The following is a 17,260-nucleotide window of genomic DNA, read 5'->3' on the forward strand; positions in this document are numbered from 1 at the left end:
ATGAATAAATCTTTAAAAAAAAAAAAAAAAAGAATTCTGTAATCTACTGAGGCACTGTTGTATGTCCACTTGAGAGAGTTTTTGCAACTGATGTGAGCTTAGGAGTTAATGTTACTGATAATGTCTTGGTGAATGAATCTTTAACAATTAATGAGAATTAATACACACAGTAGTACAATTAAGCCCGTGCTGTTTCCGCAACCCTTATTGTGTGCCTAACTATTGCTCTGGAACCTGGCCCAGACAAGTAGCATGCCTTCTGGAAAATGGCTGGGTATGTATCCTAAAAATTAATGGAAGCAATGGGAGAAGGAGCTGATACTGCTATGGTGATAAATACAGTTACTGTGGGCTTAAAGGCTAGCCTTTCTTTGCAATTTATTTAAAGCACAGAAAATGTATCTGTTTCAGTGACTTTTATAATTTTTTTGCCAGAGTAATTACAAGATGTTTTTATTAATGTTAAAGAGATACGTTTTTAATTATTGTTTGACTGTTTATGGGGTTGTAGAGCCTGTAATTGTAGGGAGATTTAATATTTCAAACTTTTGTCAAGGATCTTTTTTTCCCATTAACTGATAGGTAAGCTGTAGAAATAGAAATGTAGTAGGAGCATATTACTGATTAGTAGGTAACGGCCATGTGCCTTGGCCTTGGAGTCCTGGCTGTTACCCAATGGCTACTACTAAAGAATGAATAATAGTGTGCCTTGAAGGAAACAAACACAGTATTTTGCAAAATTATCTTTAAGAACACCTGCTTAATCATGAAGTAAAAACAGAACAATTAAATGTTTGTGTTGAAGCTTGTAATGCGCTTGAATAAATAAAAAAGCTTCTTGAGCTGTTAGTAGAGGGCACCAACTGTGTGCCTCTTTTCCCGCCAAATCCACACACCCTTCTCCAGCTCTGAACTCGGCCAGAGCTGGCCTCCAGCACCAGGCAATTATCAACAGGCTATATTCCAAGAAAAGCATTCTCACCTGATATATTCCTCCTTATTTTCTTCTGTTACAAGAATATTGCCACCATTTGGTTTCAAATCATGACTCTTAATTTCACCCAGAATTTCTTTATCAACTGAGAAGTACATTTCCAAACCACATTCTTCAATATTGTTTTCTCTGCACAAATAAAATTAGTACAATTTTTATAACTGCTAATTCAACCACAATTTAAAATTCCTTAAAGAACTACTCTAAGCTAACAACATTAAGCTTCAACATCAAAACACAAGAAATTGGACGATTATTCTCTAGAGTCACATTACTACTGAAAATCTTGGGCATATTTCTAGAAAACTTATGCTGAATAGTAAACAGTCTGACATACAGATCATTCAAATTCAATAACTCAATATAAGCTTAGTTTGGATATGCTACCAATCCAATAATGAAAACAAATAAATCACATTTTTTGCTGTTGTTTTCTTGTATTTTAAAAATTAAATGCAATGAACTTACTTAACCCAGATGAGGGAATTATAAAATTCAGGATCTATTGACTCTAAGTCCTTAAGTCCAACTGGTTTGTTCAAGATACGTTTATAAAACGGTAAAGAGAAACCCGTGTCTATGAATTTCCCATGAAACAGAGCCTATGAAAAAAAAAAAACATAATATTATTTAAGACAACTATTAAATAGTCATTTTATTTCAAAATTTTAGATGAATTCTTCACTAGAAAAAATTCTACTATGTATTGACACATGAAAGAAAATCCAGCATTGCTAAATTAGCACAGTAAAACACAGTTCTTCACTTGCACTTACCATGGCAATAAACCTCCCAATAAAGCGAAAATATTTCAGGTGATCTGGATTGATGTAAGAAGCAGGGTTTATCTGCAAGCAGTAGTTATCCTTCCCTGCATATTCAAACAGGCAATACATTGGGTTCAACACTTCATGTGACAAAAGAAAGAACCATTCTCTGAAATCAAAAGAAAATTTAGGATGAAAAAAATCATAGAAGTAATCATGCCAACAGATCAAAGACCAGTACCACCACCAACAAATCTACTCAACTGGCTCGTTTTCTTTTTCTTTTTTTTTTTTTTAAAGATTCATTTGTTTTAACTTGAAAGACCAATTTACACAGAGGACATCTTTCATCCACTGGTTCACTCCCCAAAACTGGAACAGTGATGAGCCAGGATCCTGGAGTCTTCCTACTGTCCTACGTGAATGCAGCAGAGAACAAAGGACTTGGGTCACCTGCTGCTGCTTTCCTAGTGTGTTAGCAGGAAGCTGGATTGAAAGTGGAGCAGTTGTAATTTGAACCAGAGCCTAGACGGGATGCCAGCACCACAGGTAATAGCTTAATGCATCATGGTTGGCCCTAGCTGGTTAGTTTCCTTTTTTTCTCCTAAAATTATTTATTTATGTATTTATTTATTTTATGGAAAGGCAGATTTACAGAGAGAAGGAGACACAGAGTAAGATCCTCTGTCCACTGAATCAGCTGCTTTCCCAGGGCACAAACGGGGAGCTGGAAGGGAAGTGGAGCTGTCAGAATACGAACTGGTGCTCATTTAAGATTTCGGCACGTGCAAGTTGAGGACTGCGGTCCAGTGCCTTGGGATCCTGCATCCACATGAGTGTACTTGGTGCAGAGGGCCAATAATTATACACAGGTACTACTGACTGATGGTCAATAGCCAAAGTTCATTAACAGCAAAAGATTTTTAAAAGACTGAGTGTCACATAAGCATAACGATGGAGGGTTTAGAACAGGATGTAGTGTTCGTGTCTGCACGCAAGGGGCAGGGATGTCAATGAATACATAGTGTGTTCTTCTAGCAGGCTACTAATAATTAAAGAGCACATGCAAGAAGTACCTCTCTTCATCTGTTATCAAAACTTCAGGCTTAAGGAATTGCTATGGCCATGCCTCTCTGTTCCAACTGCTTCAGAACCTTATCCCTGAGTTCTTGGAGCTTTCTCACAGGTATACAGTTGATTATAGCTTTGCATCGGTGAGGCTGCTCATTATTTTCCTAATCATCTTTCAATAGGAGATCTGGAACAAGCTCAAGTTCCTGGCGTTGTATCGGCTGAGCTCTAGTCGTTATGACCACTTGGGAAGTGAACCAGTGGATGAGAGATCCTTCTCTACTCCCTGTAAATCTGCCTTTCCAACAAAGATAAATACATCTTAAAAGAAATTTTTTTTGAGAAGTTCTAATACAAATGCTGTGAAAAGAACGGGCCAGGCAGTGTGGCCTAGCGGCTAAAGTCCTCGCCTTGAACGCCCCGGGATCCCATATGGGCGCCGGTTCTAATCCCGGCAGCTCCACTTCCCATCCAGTTCCCTGCTTGTGGCCTGGGAAAGCAGGCAAGGACGGCCCAATGCATTGGGACCCTGCACCCGTGTGGGAGACCTGGAGGAGGTTCCAGGTTCCCGGCTTTGGATCGGCACAGCACTGGCCGTTGCGGCTCACTTGGGGAGAGAATCATTGGATGGAAGATCTTCCTCTCTGTCTCTCCTCCTCTCTGTATATCTGACTTTGTAATAAAATAAATAAATCTTTACAAAAAAAAAAAGACCAAGCTATACTAACATTATGGTTTCTAACTGTAATACAGGTGAGTCTGGCTTAGCAGATATAGAGCAGTATGTGTGGTCTCCACTTGTGTTCAAGACCTCTTCCTTTTAGTTCATGTCCTCTGCAGAAAACTTCAAACTGCTCATCAATTTCTCATCAGGAATCAGCAATCAGGAATGACTGCCTTCCTCCCTAACCATTCTGAACTTGTAATCCATATGTATTATTTATCTGTGATTACTTCATTTATTTCAGAGACATGTTATTTGAATTTCCAAACACAACATAAAGAGCTACTAAAACATACTGTCTGGTTAGTGAGCACACAAAGATTCAGGCTGTGATTAAGTCATTAATAAATACTGTTTCTACTTTTTATCATAGTCCTAGAAATGTAGGTATTACTATACACCATTAAATTTCACAGGTGATACTTGTTCAAGTACATACTATTGAGGAAAGGAAACAAAAAATCCATCAAATTCAGTCTTTACTCCAAAGCCTTTGTTTTCCAACGACTACTGCTAAGGGGAGAAAGAGAGAAGAGAGATAGATAGTTCCCATCTGCTAGTATACTCCCAGAAAGTCCAGGGCCAGGAACCCAATCCAATTCTCCCATTTGAGTGGCAGGAAAGACTGCATGAGCCTGCACCACAGCCTCCTAAGGTCTACATTAACAGCGCAGAAGCTGGGACATGGGATGAAGGCATGCCTGCCTCACTCAAATTCTAACCTGGTGTGATACACTGCTACGGAACAAGCAATTTTTTGCTTGAGACTATCTTCTAGGGTTTGAGTAAGTTCCGATATAAAGCAGAATTAAGACTCTGAACTTTGTGTGTTTGGTTACATGGTTATGAAACAGCTGGAGACGTCTGTATCCCAGATGAAATAAAAATGCTTGGTTAGAGTCCCAGTCCCTCCGTTCTGGATCCAGTTTCAGCAGGATGGACACCCTGGGAGACACACTTGGGTCCCTGTCACTGCAACAGGAGATGCACATGAATGTATGACTCCTGGTTCCAGGCAAGTGAGAACTGAACCAGCAGACTGAGGATTTCCCTTCTCTCTGCCTTTCAAATATAATGCAAATACATGAAAATTAAAACAATAGAAAACACTTTCAACTCCTATTTTATACAGTCATCTACATCCTCATGGTGTAACAATCTCAGCTGGAAATTGAGAAACTATCATAAATATCATATTACTGGGGAAAATCTGATTACTGTATGTAGGGCTTTTGTATTCTTTAGAATAAACATGAGATGGTTGAATGAACACTGCTTACTCATTAAATGATGCAAAGTTTATATTCAGGCCCTACAGTTTATTGTGTGCCTTACGTAACTCTATAAACCTCTCTCTCTCTCTCTTTTTTTTTTTTTTTAAGATTTACTTATTCTTATTGGAAGGGATGATGTACAGAGAGGAGAGATTTTTCATCTGCTGGTTCACTCCCCACATGGCCACAATGGCTGGAGTGGAGCCAAATAGAAGCCAGGAGCCTCCTCTGCATCTCCCACATGGTTGTCACAAGGCCTTGGGCCAGCCTCTGCTGCTTTCCCAGGCCACAACCAGGGAGCTGGATGGGAAGTGGAGCAGTTGGGACAATCATTTGGGATACCACTGTTTGCAAGGTGAGGATTTTAGCCATTAAGCCATCAGGCCAGGCCCCTCTACAAACCTTTGAAAGAACTGTATCTCCGGGGTTATCCTGAGGATTAAATGGACGAAGTGAACTACCAATCATGTCAAAAGTGCTGAATTGGTGTTTGCTGAAATTTCACAGTTGCAATAAAATGAAGACACAATAATTTGCTACATTTCCCTAAAACTTAAAATCGAGAAAATACTTGCAAGCAAAGTACAGTGATACCTTTGGAAGAAAGTAACTAAGTTCTGAGTACTGATATCACTACCTTGCTACACCTCCATAATCTAAACCTTCTTCTCCAGGGAAAATCACCCACAAACGTCTTCGCAGATCCTGAGGACTGAAGCTCATTATCTATAAAACAGTAAAGTAAAAGAATTGGTGATTTGTGGAAATACCATTCTACCACTTCCAGATTCTATATCTCCCTTCGTAAGTATTATCAATTTCCCATGTCATAAAGCAGTATTTATGGTCTAGTGAATATCACACATACAAAAATACATTAAAGTTTCATTAAGTCTATATATTATACATATCTATATATAGTACATATATTCCAAGCTTACATACTTAATACAATTCATTTTTGATGATGATAATATTAACTTACAAAGTTGCCTAAATCAATTGCTTAGAGTACAGAATTATCCTGAGTATTGCAATGGATTAGGCAGTTATCTAGGAAGGGGTTTCTATGTTTTGTTTCCCTTTGTTTAAGTAGGTTTGGGTCACAGTACACACTAAACAGCTAAAAGGCTAAATTGGAAATAAAAACCAATTTGTTTTAGAAACTCATTTCCAGTGACAAATTATAAATATCTGGAAAAAGGATCGTCTATTAGAGAAGAATACCATTATTGAGCTGCAACAGATAGGTCATTTAGTTTTTCTCTTTGTAAAACAAGTTATTTGCCAAATTTGGTCAGTACAATGTTATACAGATTCACATAAATGCATCAAAACACACATGCGCGCGCGCGCGTGCACACACACACACACACACACACACACACCTGGAGAAACAGAAGCTGATACAATGCCTAAACTTTATCAATTAGATCAGGGGGTGACATAATTCTCAAAATGGTCCCAATCAAGTTCAAATTCTAAGTGAAAAGTTGTCTGTTCCTACACAACAGGATGCTACCTGGATCTTCCTTTAATATTAATAACTGAGGTTCTAGCCAGAGTAGCTGCTTTAAAGGAAAGTTACCAGAAGCTGTCAACCATCTTTATTTCTTTTCTCTTTGCTTTTTTGGTACATTCTGAAGCCACAGCTACTATAATAATACTAACAAATGTTTGAAAATAATGAATCATCCACACGGTTTTACAATACAAGGATTAACCAGTTGTAAGAGAGCAAAAGTGAAAGACGGCCCAAGTCTTTGGGTCCCTGTGCCCTTGTGGGAGATCTGGAGGAAGCTCCTGGCTCCTAGTCTTGGAGTAGCCCAGTTCCAGCCAATGTGGCCATAGGGGGAATGAACCAATGGATGCAAGATCTCTGTCTTTCCTCTCTCTGTAGCTCTGACTTTCAAATAAAAACAAATCTTTTTCTTTTCTCATTAAGAAAGAGCTGTGGAAAATACTTTATTTCCAAAATTCTTATACCAAAATAAATTCATCTTTTAATTCCATTTCTAAAAACATTTTAAAATAGCCTCATGAATACACTTAAGATCAGATAGGTAGGACCTTAAAAACAGAAACTCCAAACTCATTCAACATTTTGTTATTCTGATATTCAAAAGCAAAACACACACACTCCACTATCTACATGCTGCTAAATATTAATGTAGCTGGCAACAAGGTTAAGACTTAAAAACTCAAGAAGCTCCAAATTAAGTTTAAAGCACAAAAAGGAGGTCCTGGTATAATCACTAGTGGCAAGCTGAGTGAATGAGACCATACCTGTTGAAAGGAATCTTCAAACAATGTTTTTCTTGTCACTGTGATCTTTATGTGCTGTGGCATGGCCAGTTGCTGAAATACAAGAATAACTTAAGTCAACTCTCACCATTACAATGGCGTATCAAAAAACCAAAAGGAGAAAGTTTTACTTATCTTTTGATGGCAGGATCAAGCACACTATATGAATATGAATTTATGTTTAATAACAGTTAACAGCAGATTTGTGAAAATTCAAGCTAATTACAATTTGATATATAAGAATCAAAAGGAAACAAAATTTCATATGCCCCGTGCATACTTAATAGTGAGTGAAATTTAAAAAAAAAATTTTTAATATTTTATTTATTGTATTTACAAAGTCAGATATACAGAGAGGAGGAGAGACAGAGAGGAAGACAGTGCTGTGCCGATCCAAAGCCAGGAACCTGGAACCTCTTCCAGGTCTCCCACACGAGTGCAGGGTCCCAAAGCTTTGGGCTGTCCTTGCCTGCTTTCCCAGGCCACAGGCAGGGAGCTGGATGGGAAGTGGAGCTGCCGGGATTAGAACCGGCGCCCATATGGGATCCCAGGGCTTTGAAGGCGAGGACTTTAGCTGCTAGGCCACACTGCCTGGCCCCCAAAAAAATTTTTTTAAGATTTATTTTTATTGGAAAGTCAGACATACAGAGAGGAGGAGAGACAGAGAAGATCCTCCGTCCGATGATTCACCACCCACCCAAGAGACCGCAACAGCCGGTGCTGTGCCAGTACGAACCCAGGAGACAGGAACTTCCTCCAGGTCTCCCAAGTGGGTACAGAGTCCCAAGGCTTTAGGCTGTCCTCGACTGCTTTCCCAGGCCACAAGCAGAGAGCTGGATAGGGAGTGGAGTTGCCGAGACTAGAACTGGCGCCCATAGGGGATCCCGGCGTGCCTAAGGCGAGGACCACTAGGCCACCGCAACAGGCCGGAAATAAAAATTTCTATTTTTAAAAACTCAATTCAAATTCTTCTCTCACCACAGGCTTACTTAATTACAAAAATTTAAACTTTCAAAGTGTAACCATAGAAAAACTTCAGCTAACACATTTTATTTAAATCCATAAAGAAAATTAATAAAAATATTTATTTACAATAAAAATATCTATTTTAATAAAAAGATTCTACACAAGAAATAGTTGATCACAACTGGAAGCACTCTGAATATAATGTATATATGTTTGAATATATATGTATAAAAATAATTTATATAAAATGCTGGATATGAAAGTACCTGCTTAACAACTGATACACCATAGAATGTTTTGTATTTGAAGACATCCATAAGATTAACACAATGGATACTGAGGAAGAAATGACAATATCTTTTATTCAAGACACTTTAAACTTAATCTTCTAGATAGAAAGCTACAAATTACCTATTCATATGCTCCAAGAAAAAAAAGAGAGGGAAGAGATTCTAATATTTCTTATTCTCCCATCTTCATGAATTAATTTTTTTCAGCAATCACTATGTAATGTATGGAAAATAACAAAGGATAGGGAGTATAGAGACACAGATCCAGTACTAACCTGACACCAGAAGCGGAAATACTGAACCTTTGCCTTGAAGTCCCGAACATAGGCTATCTGTGGCCCGTTGTCTCTGAGGAAGAGGACAGGTTAATGCATGATTTATGAAGGAGTCTTTAAATTCCACAAGAAAAAAATGTATTATAAAAAAACTAAATGGATTTCAAAGAGAATTCACAGCACAATACACCTACTGCTTAACTGCGTTTTTCACAAACTTTTGAAACACTCATATAGCTACTTGTAAGAGAAAATGTTCAGGGAAAGTAAAATATTACATGTATCTTGGTACTTAGCAATTGAATACAAAAATAAGTGGTACAACATATTCCTAATACAACACAGAGAATTCTGGCATTCCAAATGACAATGTAACACTGGCCCTATATTTATTAATACTCTAACTTTCATTGTCAGTATAGTTCTAAATTTTTTTAAAAAATTTTTATATAAGACAGTTACACTATGGAGAGCTGACACTGTGACTTAGTATGTAAAGCTAGTATGATGCTAACATCCCACACGGGTCCAGATTCACGTCCCAGCTGTTCCAGTTCTAATATAGTTCCTTTCTAATTGCTTAGGAAATACAAGGGAAGGTGATCCAAGTGTTTGGGTCCCTGTCACAAATGTAGAAGGCAGAGGTGAAACTTAGGGCTTCAGCCTGGCCCAGAACAGGTAGTTGTTGCCATCTGAGGAGTGGACCAGAGGATAGAAGATGGCTTTCTTCTCTGTCCCTCCCTCTTTTTATAATTTTTTCAATATAAATAAATGGAATGCAATGACAAATTGCAGCAGACCTATCTCATGCTTACCACATATCTTGATTGTATCATTTTCCCTAGTGTTTGAGTTAATCTTATTTTGCTTCATTCATCAAAGCCGTAATTTAAGCAACAGGCTGTATCATTATGCACGCATGTGCAGCCTAGGTGTGCAGAACGCTGTATCATCTAGGTTTGTGCATTTCTTATCACCTATGTTTGTGTATTTCCACTCCATGATGTCCACAGGGTAATGAAATTGCCCAAAAACTCATTGGTTAGAGAATATATCCTCTTAAGTGTATGTCTGTATACAGAGCTCCTAAACCTCTATAACAAAATAATCAAACTGACTAAAAAACTGATGACTTAGCAACATAACCCTATTGGTACGCTGACTTAAGAAACAGTAACATATTCATTTGTTGTTCATGCATATCTTTATAACAAAAACAAATTAATCTCAGTCTACATTGTTTAAAAAACTTACAGGGCAGATTTTCCTGTGCGAGGATCTATGTAGGTGGTTGTTCTTCTATTATGGTCCACAAAATATGGAATGCCATCCACTGTGAACCTCATTTCCCAGCCTTCAGGTAAGGGCTTTTCATTTAACTGACTACAAGAAAAAAAAAAAAGAAAAACAGGAAAATAAAATGCAATCAAGAACTGTTTACCTTGTGTAAAAACTAAAACTACACATAAATACAACAGAAATCTTTTTAAAAAACTATTGAAGTCTTCTCCATTTTCTGCCTACATGGCCTATGCTCTCCATCTACGTAACAATCTACCCCAAACATATGAGAGCAACAAAGCTCTGCCCATTTCTGCCTTGGAAGTCTTCACACTTGTTCCCAGTAACATCCTTATTCTGTCTTTGTCTCTAAGCTTTCTTAAGGCCATTTAACTGGTTTTCCTACCTTTCTAGTCTCATTCTAGCTCTGTTCATATAGTATTGCTAGAAAAGTATCTAAAATAGTAACTGTATAAAATCACTTCTTTAGTTCTCATAGAGAGAACTAACAGCAGCAAGTGTCATTATTGTTCCATCAGTATCAATGATAGTATCTAAAGTCCTGGGATCAACATTGTGGTATGACAGCCTAAGCCTCTGCTTGCATGCTGGCATTCCATGTCAAGTACCAGCTACTTTATTCCCAATCCAGCTTCCTGCTCATATGCCTGGGAAAGCAATGGGAAACGGTCCAAATGTTTGGACCCCTGTACCTATGTGGGAGATCAGAAAGAATCTCTGGGCTCCCGGCTTTGTTCTGGCCCAGCCCTGGCTATGAGGGCATCTGGAGAGTCAACCAGCAGATAGAGTCTCTGCTCTGTTAACTTTGCCTTTCAAATAAATAAAAGATAAATTTAAACATAAAAGTTAGAGTCCTCCACCTGGTACTCTCTCAAGCTTTATAAAACTTTGGGAACTGTCCATTTGGGAACAGTCCACTTGGGAACAGGCAGTGCAGGTGACAGTTTAACCCACTGTACCACAGTACCATGGAGGCAGACACAGTACCATGCGGCACAGCAATTAACATACTGTTTGGGGTGCCAACACTGCAGAGCCTGAATTCAAGCTTCAGCTTCCTACAAATACACACCCGGGGGAGCAGTAGGTGACGGCTTAAGTAGTTGGCTTCCTGCCATCCACATGGGAGACCTGGGTTGAACTCCCAGTTCCTAGATTGGCTAGACCCAAACCTGACCACTGCAAGCATTTACAGAGTGAATCAGTAAAGTGGAGCTCTCTCTGTCTCTGTCCAGAACCACCTAGAAAGTACAAGATCCAGGAGTGGGAGTGAGGCTGGTAGGGAAACAACGGGCATCTCTCTCTTGGGTTGCCACTCCAACTGGTGAGCATGAGAGCCAGTACTGGGATGGCATGGCTAGACAGAGTGGCACCTGCTGGCAAATGAGTGGGCTTGATAGTGTGGCTGGCTGGGCTGAACTAGGCTTCAATGCCCATTGACATGAATGAGAGCTGAATGGGATGTGGGACAGGACCAGTCTACTGTACATACCGGCAAGCAGGGGAACCAGGGCAGGGGGCGGGACTGGTGGGGGTTATTGTACAGCATATGATTGTAGTCATATCCAATGAGAAAGAACTGGCAAAAGATAATCTCATAACTTAGAAGTTATTCTAGACTGTGGGAATATACAGTATCTGTGAGTATTGGGGACGGGGACGGACACTTTAGCTGGGTCATGAAACTGACCAGCATGTGAGAGAACCAGGTCTTGGGGAAGATTCTGGGGAGCATATGTAGGCTCACTCCTGTAGGACTGCAATACATGCTGGTTTACTCAAGAGCTGGTGATGGTGGTGGGCCAAGCTAGACATAACCATGGAACTCACTGACATTCATGGGAACTGGGATAGCAACCAGGTCAGGCTGGTCCAGCCTGCAGCACCCACAGGCACAACCAAGAATTTGGTGTAGATCGGGCTGGGCCACAAGATCCACCAGCATACACGAAGGCTGGGACTGGTGCGGGGGGCAGAATATACCAGGTAGAGGGCCTAGTACCTGATGGCCCATGCGAAATCTGAGTCTGGGAGTGGGCCGGGTGGGGGAACTTTGGTGAACTCCCCTACTGGGATGCAGTTTCTGCTGATGACCGTAAGAATCAGGGCTGAGTCTAGGCCAGACCAGGAAAGGCTGCTATGCTTGTCAGCAGCTGTGTGAGCTGGCCTGTGGGGCAAGAGCCAGGATAAATGGCAACTGGCTGGGCTTTGTCATAGCATCCACCGGGCCAAGTGCTGGCACAGGGCACAAGTCATGTCAGACTAGACCACAGTACCCTCTGGAAAGTGCAAGATCCAGGACTAGAAACGGGCCTAATAAGGAAACTGTGGGCAATTCTCTGCTGGGCTGCAGTACCTGTTGAAATGTATATGAGAGCCACGGCCAGGCGCTGATCAAGCACCAGTCAGCACACAAGCGGACTGGGGATCATGGGGTGGGGTGGACTATGCTAAACTGCAACACCCAAAAGTGTATGTGAGCACCCAACTGGGATGCATCACGGATCAGATAGTCTGTTGCACATACTGGAACGAGTAGGAACCAGGGCTGGGGATGGGCCTGGTGAGTTATTGAAATTTGTCCCAACTAGTCTGCAGTTCCTGCTGATGTGTACAAGGCCTAGGTCTGTGGCAGGCTGAGCTGGGCTGGGCCACAGCACCTGTTGGTTTGCATGTGACATGATGCTGGGGATGTAACTGACCAAACAACTACAATCACCACTGTGAGAGTAGGCTAATACGGGTAATAGACTGAAACAGATCCTGTAGTGGCTAGCACATAAGAGTCAGGTCTGGGGGCACCCCAGGTGAGGTATCTTGGGGGAATCCTTACCTGGATTACTGGACTCAAAACTGGCCACAGAAAGAATCGTAGAATTGGTGGTCTGACCTTGGAATGTATATATTGGGATGGGGCCTCCTTGATTGCTGATGCCTATGCAATGGGCAGGATGCCCAGATGCAGAATGGGGGACAAGAGGGCCAGCTCATTTGGGCCTGAAGAGGGTGTCAAGTGCCATGTAAGAAGATGGAGAACAGAACAGGTTGGACAACTCTCCAACCTTTGGCTCCTTGTGTCTGGGTGAGTGGGTGCACTAGGGTGGACTCAGTCAGCCAATGGAACTTGGAAGGATTTTTTTTAATCTTTGGAGCAGCAAAACCAACGGTGTCTTGAAACTATCAAAACCACTCAAGCAATACATTCACATCCACCAGTACTGATGTAGTTTGGAGACTGGGAGCAATTCCCTCCCCACTTCCCACCCCATACTGCCTAATACAGGAGCCTTCCTCCATACCTCAACTCTTCCCACTCTGTTCAGTGGTCTTAATGGGCCTGCATTCTTGTCAACTATGTAAACAACATCAAAAATAAAATAATTTTTTCCTCTCTCCCAAGTACGTAGGTTAATGTCTATGTAAGTTCAACCTTCAAACCTTACTCAGAGATAAGATACAAGCTTTATGAGGTTATATGTATGCTGGTAACTCAAAGTTCTTACCCTTGACTTCGTGGATCTTCCCACTGTGTAATTCGGGTGTTGTGGTTGACAAAATACACTCTGCCATTGCTGTCAGTTCTCTTTTCTTTAGTGAAAACAACAACAAAAGCATTAGCATTTGGCACAGACTTTTTCCAGTCCTTTTCTTTTTAAGCTTTACCAATTCATTTGAATGTCAGAGTTTCAGAAAGAGAGAGCGGCCATCCCCTGGTTCATTCCCCAAATTGCCAAAATGGCCAGAGCTGTGCTAGGCAGAAGCCAAGAGCCAGGAGCTTCTTCCAAGTCTCTCACATGGATGTGGGGGCCAAGGACTTGGGGTCATCTCCCACTGCCTTTCCCAGGCCATTAGCTGGAAAGCGGACTGGAAGTATCAGCTAAGATTCAAACCAGTACTCATACGAGATGCTGGCATCACAGATGGCAGCCTTACCCACTAAACCACAATGTAGTCATTATTAAATTAATCATCCATACATCTTTATTAAGATATTTGGGATGTGTCTTAAATTAAATCTTGTTGAGTTAGTATGTGGTAAGACTTAATTATATTTCCCACACTGCTGCAAGAATTCAAGTAGTACAGATATTACAGGGTGAAAAAAACAGTTTTAGTGACTATAATGGCCTCATTGCTGAAATGTCAACTACTTTTTAAATCAGCTAATCTTAAAATGGAAATAGAATTCCAAATGTGCATAACACCTAGAAAAATGGGATTCTGCATCTCTTTACAAATTTTACATATTAACAAAGGCTCTTCCACCACAGGAACACAGAAAGTTGTCACCAATTCTAAGGCTGTCCTGAAGTAAAAACAGCACAGACAATGCTTACAACTACAACAAAACAAGGCAAGTTCATGTCTTCTTTACAATCACAATCTGAGCAAACCAGGCCTGTTTGGAAATGCAATCTGACTAAACAATGCAGTATGCTTCATAAAGGTAACATTTCCTTTTGTGAAGTCCTTTAGTCAACCACACACTGACCAATCGGGAGATTCAACAGAGTGAGACGACTTCTTAAATCCAGACCACTAGGATTTGTAGACAGAAACTCATAACCTTTGTATATCTAATCTTTAAGTAAGGCTTAACACATTTTTCACTTTTAACTGAAAACAGCGTTTTGAGGTTGAATAATTTTAAAGATTTCTTTATACTGGAAAGTCAAATTTATATTGAGGAGAGACAGAGAAAGATCTTCCATCTGCTAGTTCACTTCTCAAGTGGCTGCAATGGCAGAAACTAAGCTGATCCAAAGCCAGGAGCTAGGAACTTCTTCTGGGTCCTCTATGCAGCTGCAAGTCCCAAAGCTTTGGGTTGTCCTCCACTGCTTTCCCATGCCATAAGCAGGGAGCTAGAAGGGAAGTGGAGTAACCCAGAGAGAAACCCATGTTATCCTGGTGGTTGCAAAGCAAGGACTTTAGCCACTAGGCTATTGCGCCAAGACCAAGGTTGAGTAATTTTAATGAAAGAGTAGGATTTCTCAAACAGAAAAAAGGGAAGGGTAGTATTATATATTCATTTTTCAAATTAATATAATCTTCTAAAAATAAAGATTTATTATTTTTAGAAAGGCAGATATACAGAGAGAAAGATCCTCTGTCCACTGATTCACTCCCTAAGTGGCCACACAGCTGGAGCTCAGCCTCTCCAAAGCCTGGAGTCAGGCGTCTCCTCTCAGACTCCCATGCAGACATAGGTTCCCACAGCTTTGGGCCATCCTCCACTGCTTTTCCAGAACCTGGATGGGAAGTGGAGCAAGTGGGAATAAACTGGCGCCCATACACGGGATTCCAGCATATGCAAGGCAAGGACACAGCTACTAGGCTATCGTGCTGGGTCCCAAATTTATATAATCTGGACACATTAACTTTTCCCCCATTACTCAGAAGTATTACAATGCTCAATCTTGGGGATTAAACCTTTCCAACAAGAAAGTCTAGATGTATTACTTTCAATTTGTCACAATATTAAGAAATATCAGCATCTCTAAGAAAAAATTCCACCTGATTCTACAACTGGTGTATTTTTAAAAGTATTATAGCTGTCCAGTCACTTAGAAAAATTCTTCATTTTCATTGTATCTGAATGGTAGACAGAATAGATATCTTTCATTTACTGGTTCACTCTCCTCATGGTAACAATAGTCAGGGCACGCCACGCCGAAGCCAGGCGCTGGAGCTCAACCTGGGTCTTGGAGGGCAAGCTTAAGACCAAGTACCTGAGCCACTAACTGCTGTCTCCCAGAGGATACATTAGCAGGAAGCTGGATCAAGAGTAGAGCACCTGGCACACAAACCAGCAGGTGTCCTAAGGAGTAACTTATACCACAAGCCTGACCCTATGATTATACCTTTGTTATTTTCTGTTGTCTATATTCTCTTAGGCTTCCATGTAACATTTCTTCTATATTTCCATCTTTGAATCTCTGCCCCAGCACTAAGAACATTACAGAACACTCTAAAACCTAATGGGGCATCATGGTGTAGTACATTAAGCTGCTACTTGTAGTGGTAGCAACATATTTTGTCATCAATTCAATTCCCAGCTGCTCCACTTCCAATCCAGCTCCCCATTAACGTGCCTGGGGAGGCAGTGGAGAACAGCCAAAATGCTCGGTCCCTTGCATCCCATGACAGAGCCAGAGAACCAGTTCTGGCTTAGCCTGGTCAGTCATTGTGGCCATCTGAGAAGTGTACCAGCAGAAGGAAGATTCTCCTCTACTCTCTCTCTCTCTCTCTATAACTCTAACTTCTAAATAAATAAAATAAATTTTCAAAACACTCTAGTAGGGTAGACAAACGTTGAAGTCTGTTAACACAGTACAACCAACCAAGACACTAAGGGAGTCAAATACAGAAGAACATTCATGTTCTATAAGATGGAAGGCACAAAGTTGCCACCATCACACTAACTTTCTCTAATGTTCTTTTAGGTAATGTCAACTCATCTGAACTTTGAACTATTTTACAAGGACCAATACAATCACAGTTTCTAAAAAGTTTTCCATTTGGGGGCAGGTACTGTGGCACTGGGTTAAGCTCCCGGCCACCAGAAGCACTAGCATCACATATGGGCACGGTTTGTAGTTCAGGATGCTTTAATTCCAATCCTGTTCCCTGCTAATGTTTCTAGGGAAGTTCCAGAAGATGGCCCACATACTTGGGCCCCTAAACCCATGTGGGATGCTCAAGTGAAGTTCCTGACTTCAGTTTGGCTGAGCCCTGGTTGACGCAGCCATTTGAGGAGAGAACCAGCATATGGAAGATAGGCTCTGTCTTGTCTTTGTGCAATTCCAACATTCAACTAAATAAATAAATTTTAACAAAATAAAGTCATATATTTCGAAGTAATTGTTACAGGATGATGAAAAACTACACACAGTCTCAACATACTCTTTAACCACTTTTTCTGAACTGTGGTTATCTCACAGTTACAGTATAACAAAACTAGGAAATCATAGCAGGCTTCTGACGTGCAGTTACGACGTCATTTGGGATGCCTGCATCCCAGAGGAGCGCCTGAGCCAAGGTTTTACTTACTCCTCAATTAGCTTCCTGCTAACAGACAACCTAAGTGGCAACAGGTGGTGTCTCTGTTAGTTGGACCACATGGGAGATGTAGACTGAGTTCCTGGCTTCTGGCTGGCACAGCTCTAGATGTTTCAAGCTTCTGGACAATGAAGACCAGATTTAAGACCTTTATTTTCTTCTAGTAAACCTCTTTCTTTCAAATTAATATCATAGTTTATTTTCCCTATTTCCTTCTATTCAACCTTTCTTTCA

General features: G+C 40.7%; 1 protein-coding gene across 2 annotated transcripts in view; it reads right to left on the reverse strand.

Moving 5' to 3' along the window:
- The window catches only part of ITCH (itchy E3 ubiquitin protein ligase), an 86,134-nt gene that overhangs the window by 14,975 nt on the left and 53,899 nt on the right, over positions 1 to 17,260 (reverse strand). For both annotated transcript variants that reach the window (XM_004585738.4, XM_058679823.1), the window contains exons 13-20: positions 13,471 to 13,555; positions 9,920 to 10,048; positions 8,666 to 8,738; positions 7,117 to 7,188; positions 5,468 to 5,556; positions 1,771 to 1,930; positions 1,463 to 1,596; positions 983 to 1,123 (exon numbers count right to left, since the gene is read on the reverse strand). In XM_004585738.4, the coding sequence (XP_004585795.1) occupies positions 983 to 1,123; positions 1,463 to 1,596; positions 1,771 to 1,930; positions 5,468 to 5,556; positions 7,117 to 7,188; positions 8,666 to 8,738; positions 9,920 to 10,048; positions 13,471 to 13,555 (883 nt within the window). The remainder of the gene's footprint in view (positions 1 to 982; positions 1,124 to 1,462; positions 1,597 to 1,770; positions 1,931 to 5,467; positions 5,557 to 7,116; positions 7,189 to 8,665; positions 8,739 to 9,919; positions 10,049 to 13,470; positions 13,556 to 17,260) is intronic.

Source organism: Ochotona princeps, chromosome 22 (assembly GCF_030435755.1).
Source record: "Ochotona princeps isolate mOchPri1 chromosome 22, mOchPri1.hap1, whole genome shotgun sequence".
NCBI lineage: Eukaryota > Metazoa > Chordata > Mammalia > Lagomorpha > Ochotonidae > Ochotona > Ochotona princeps.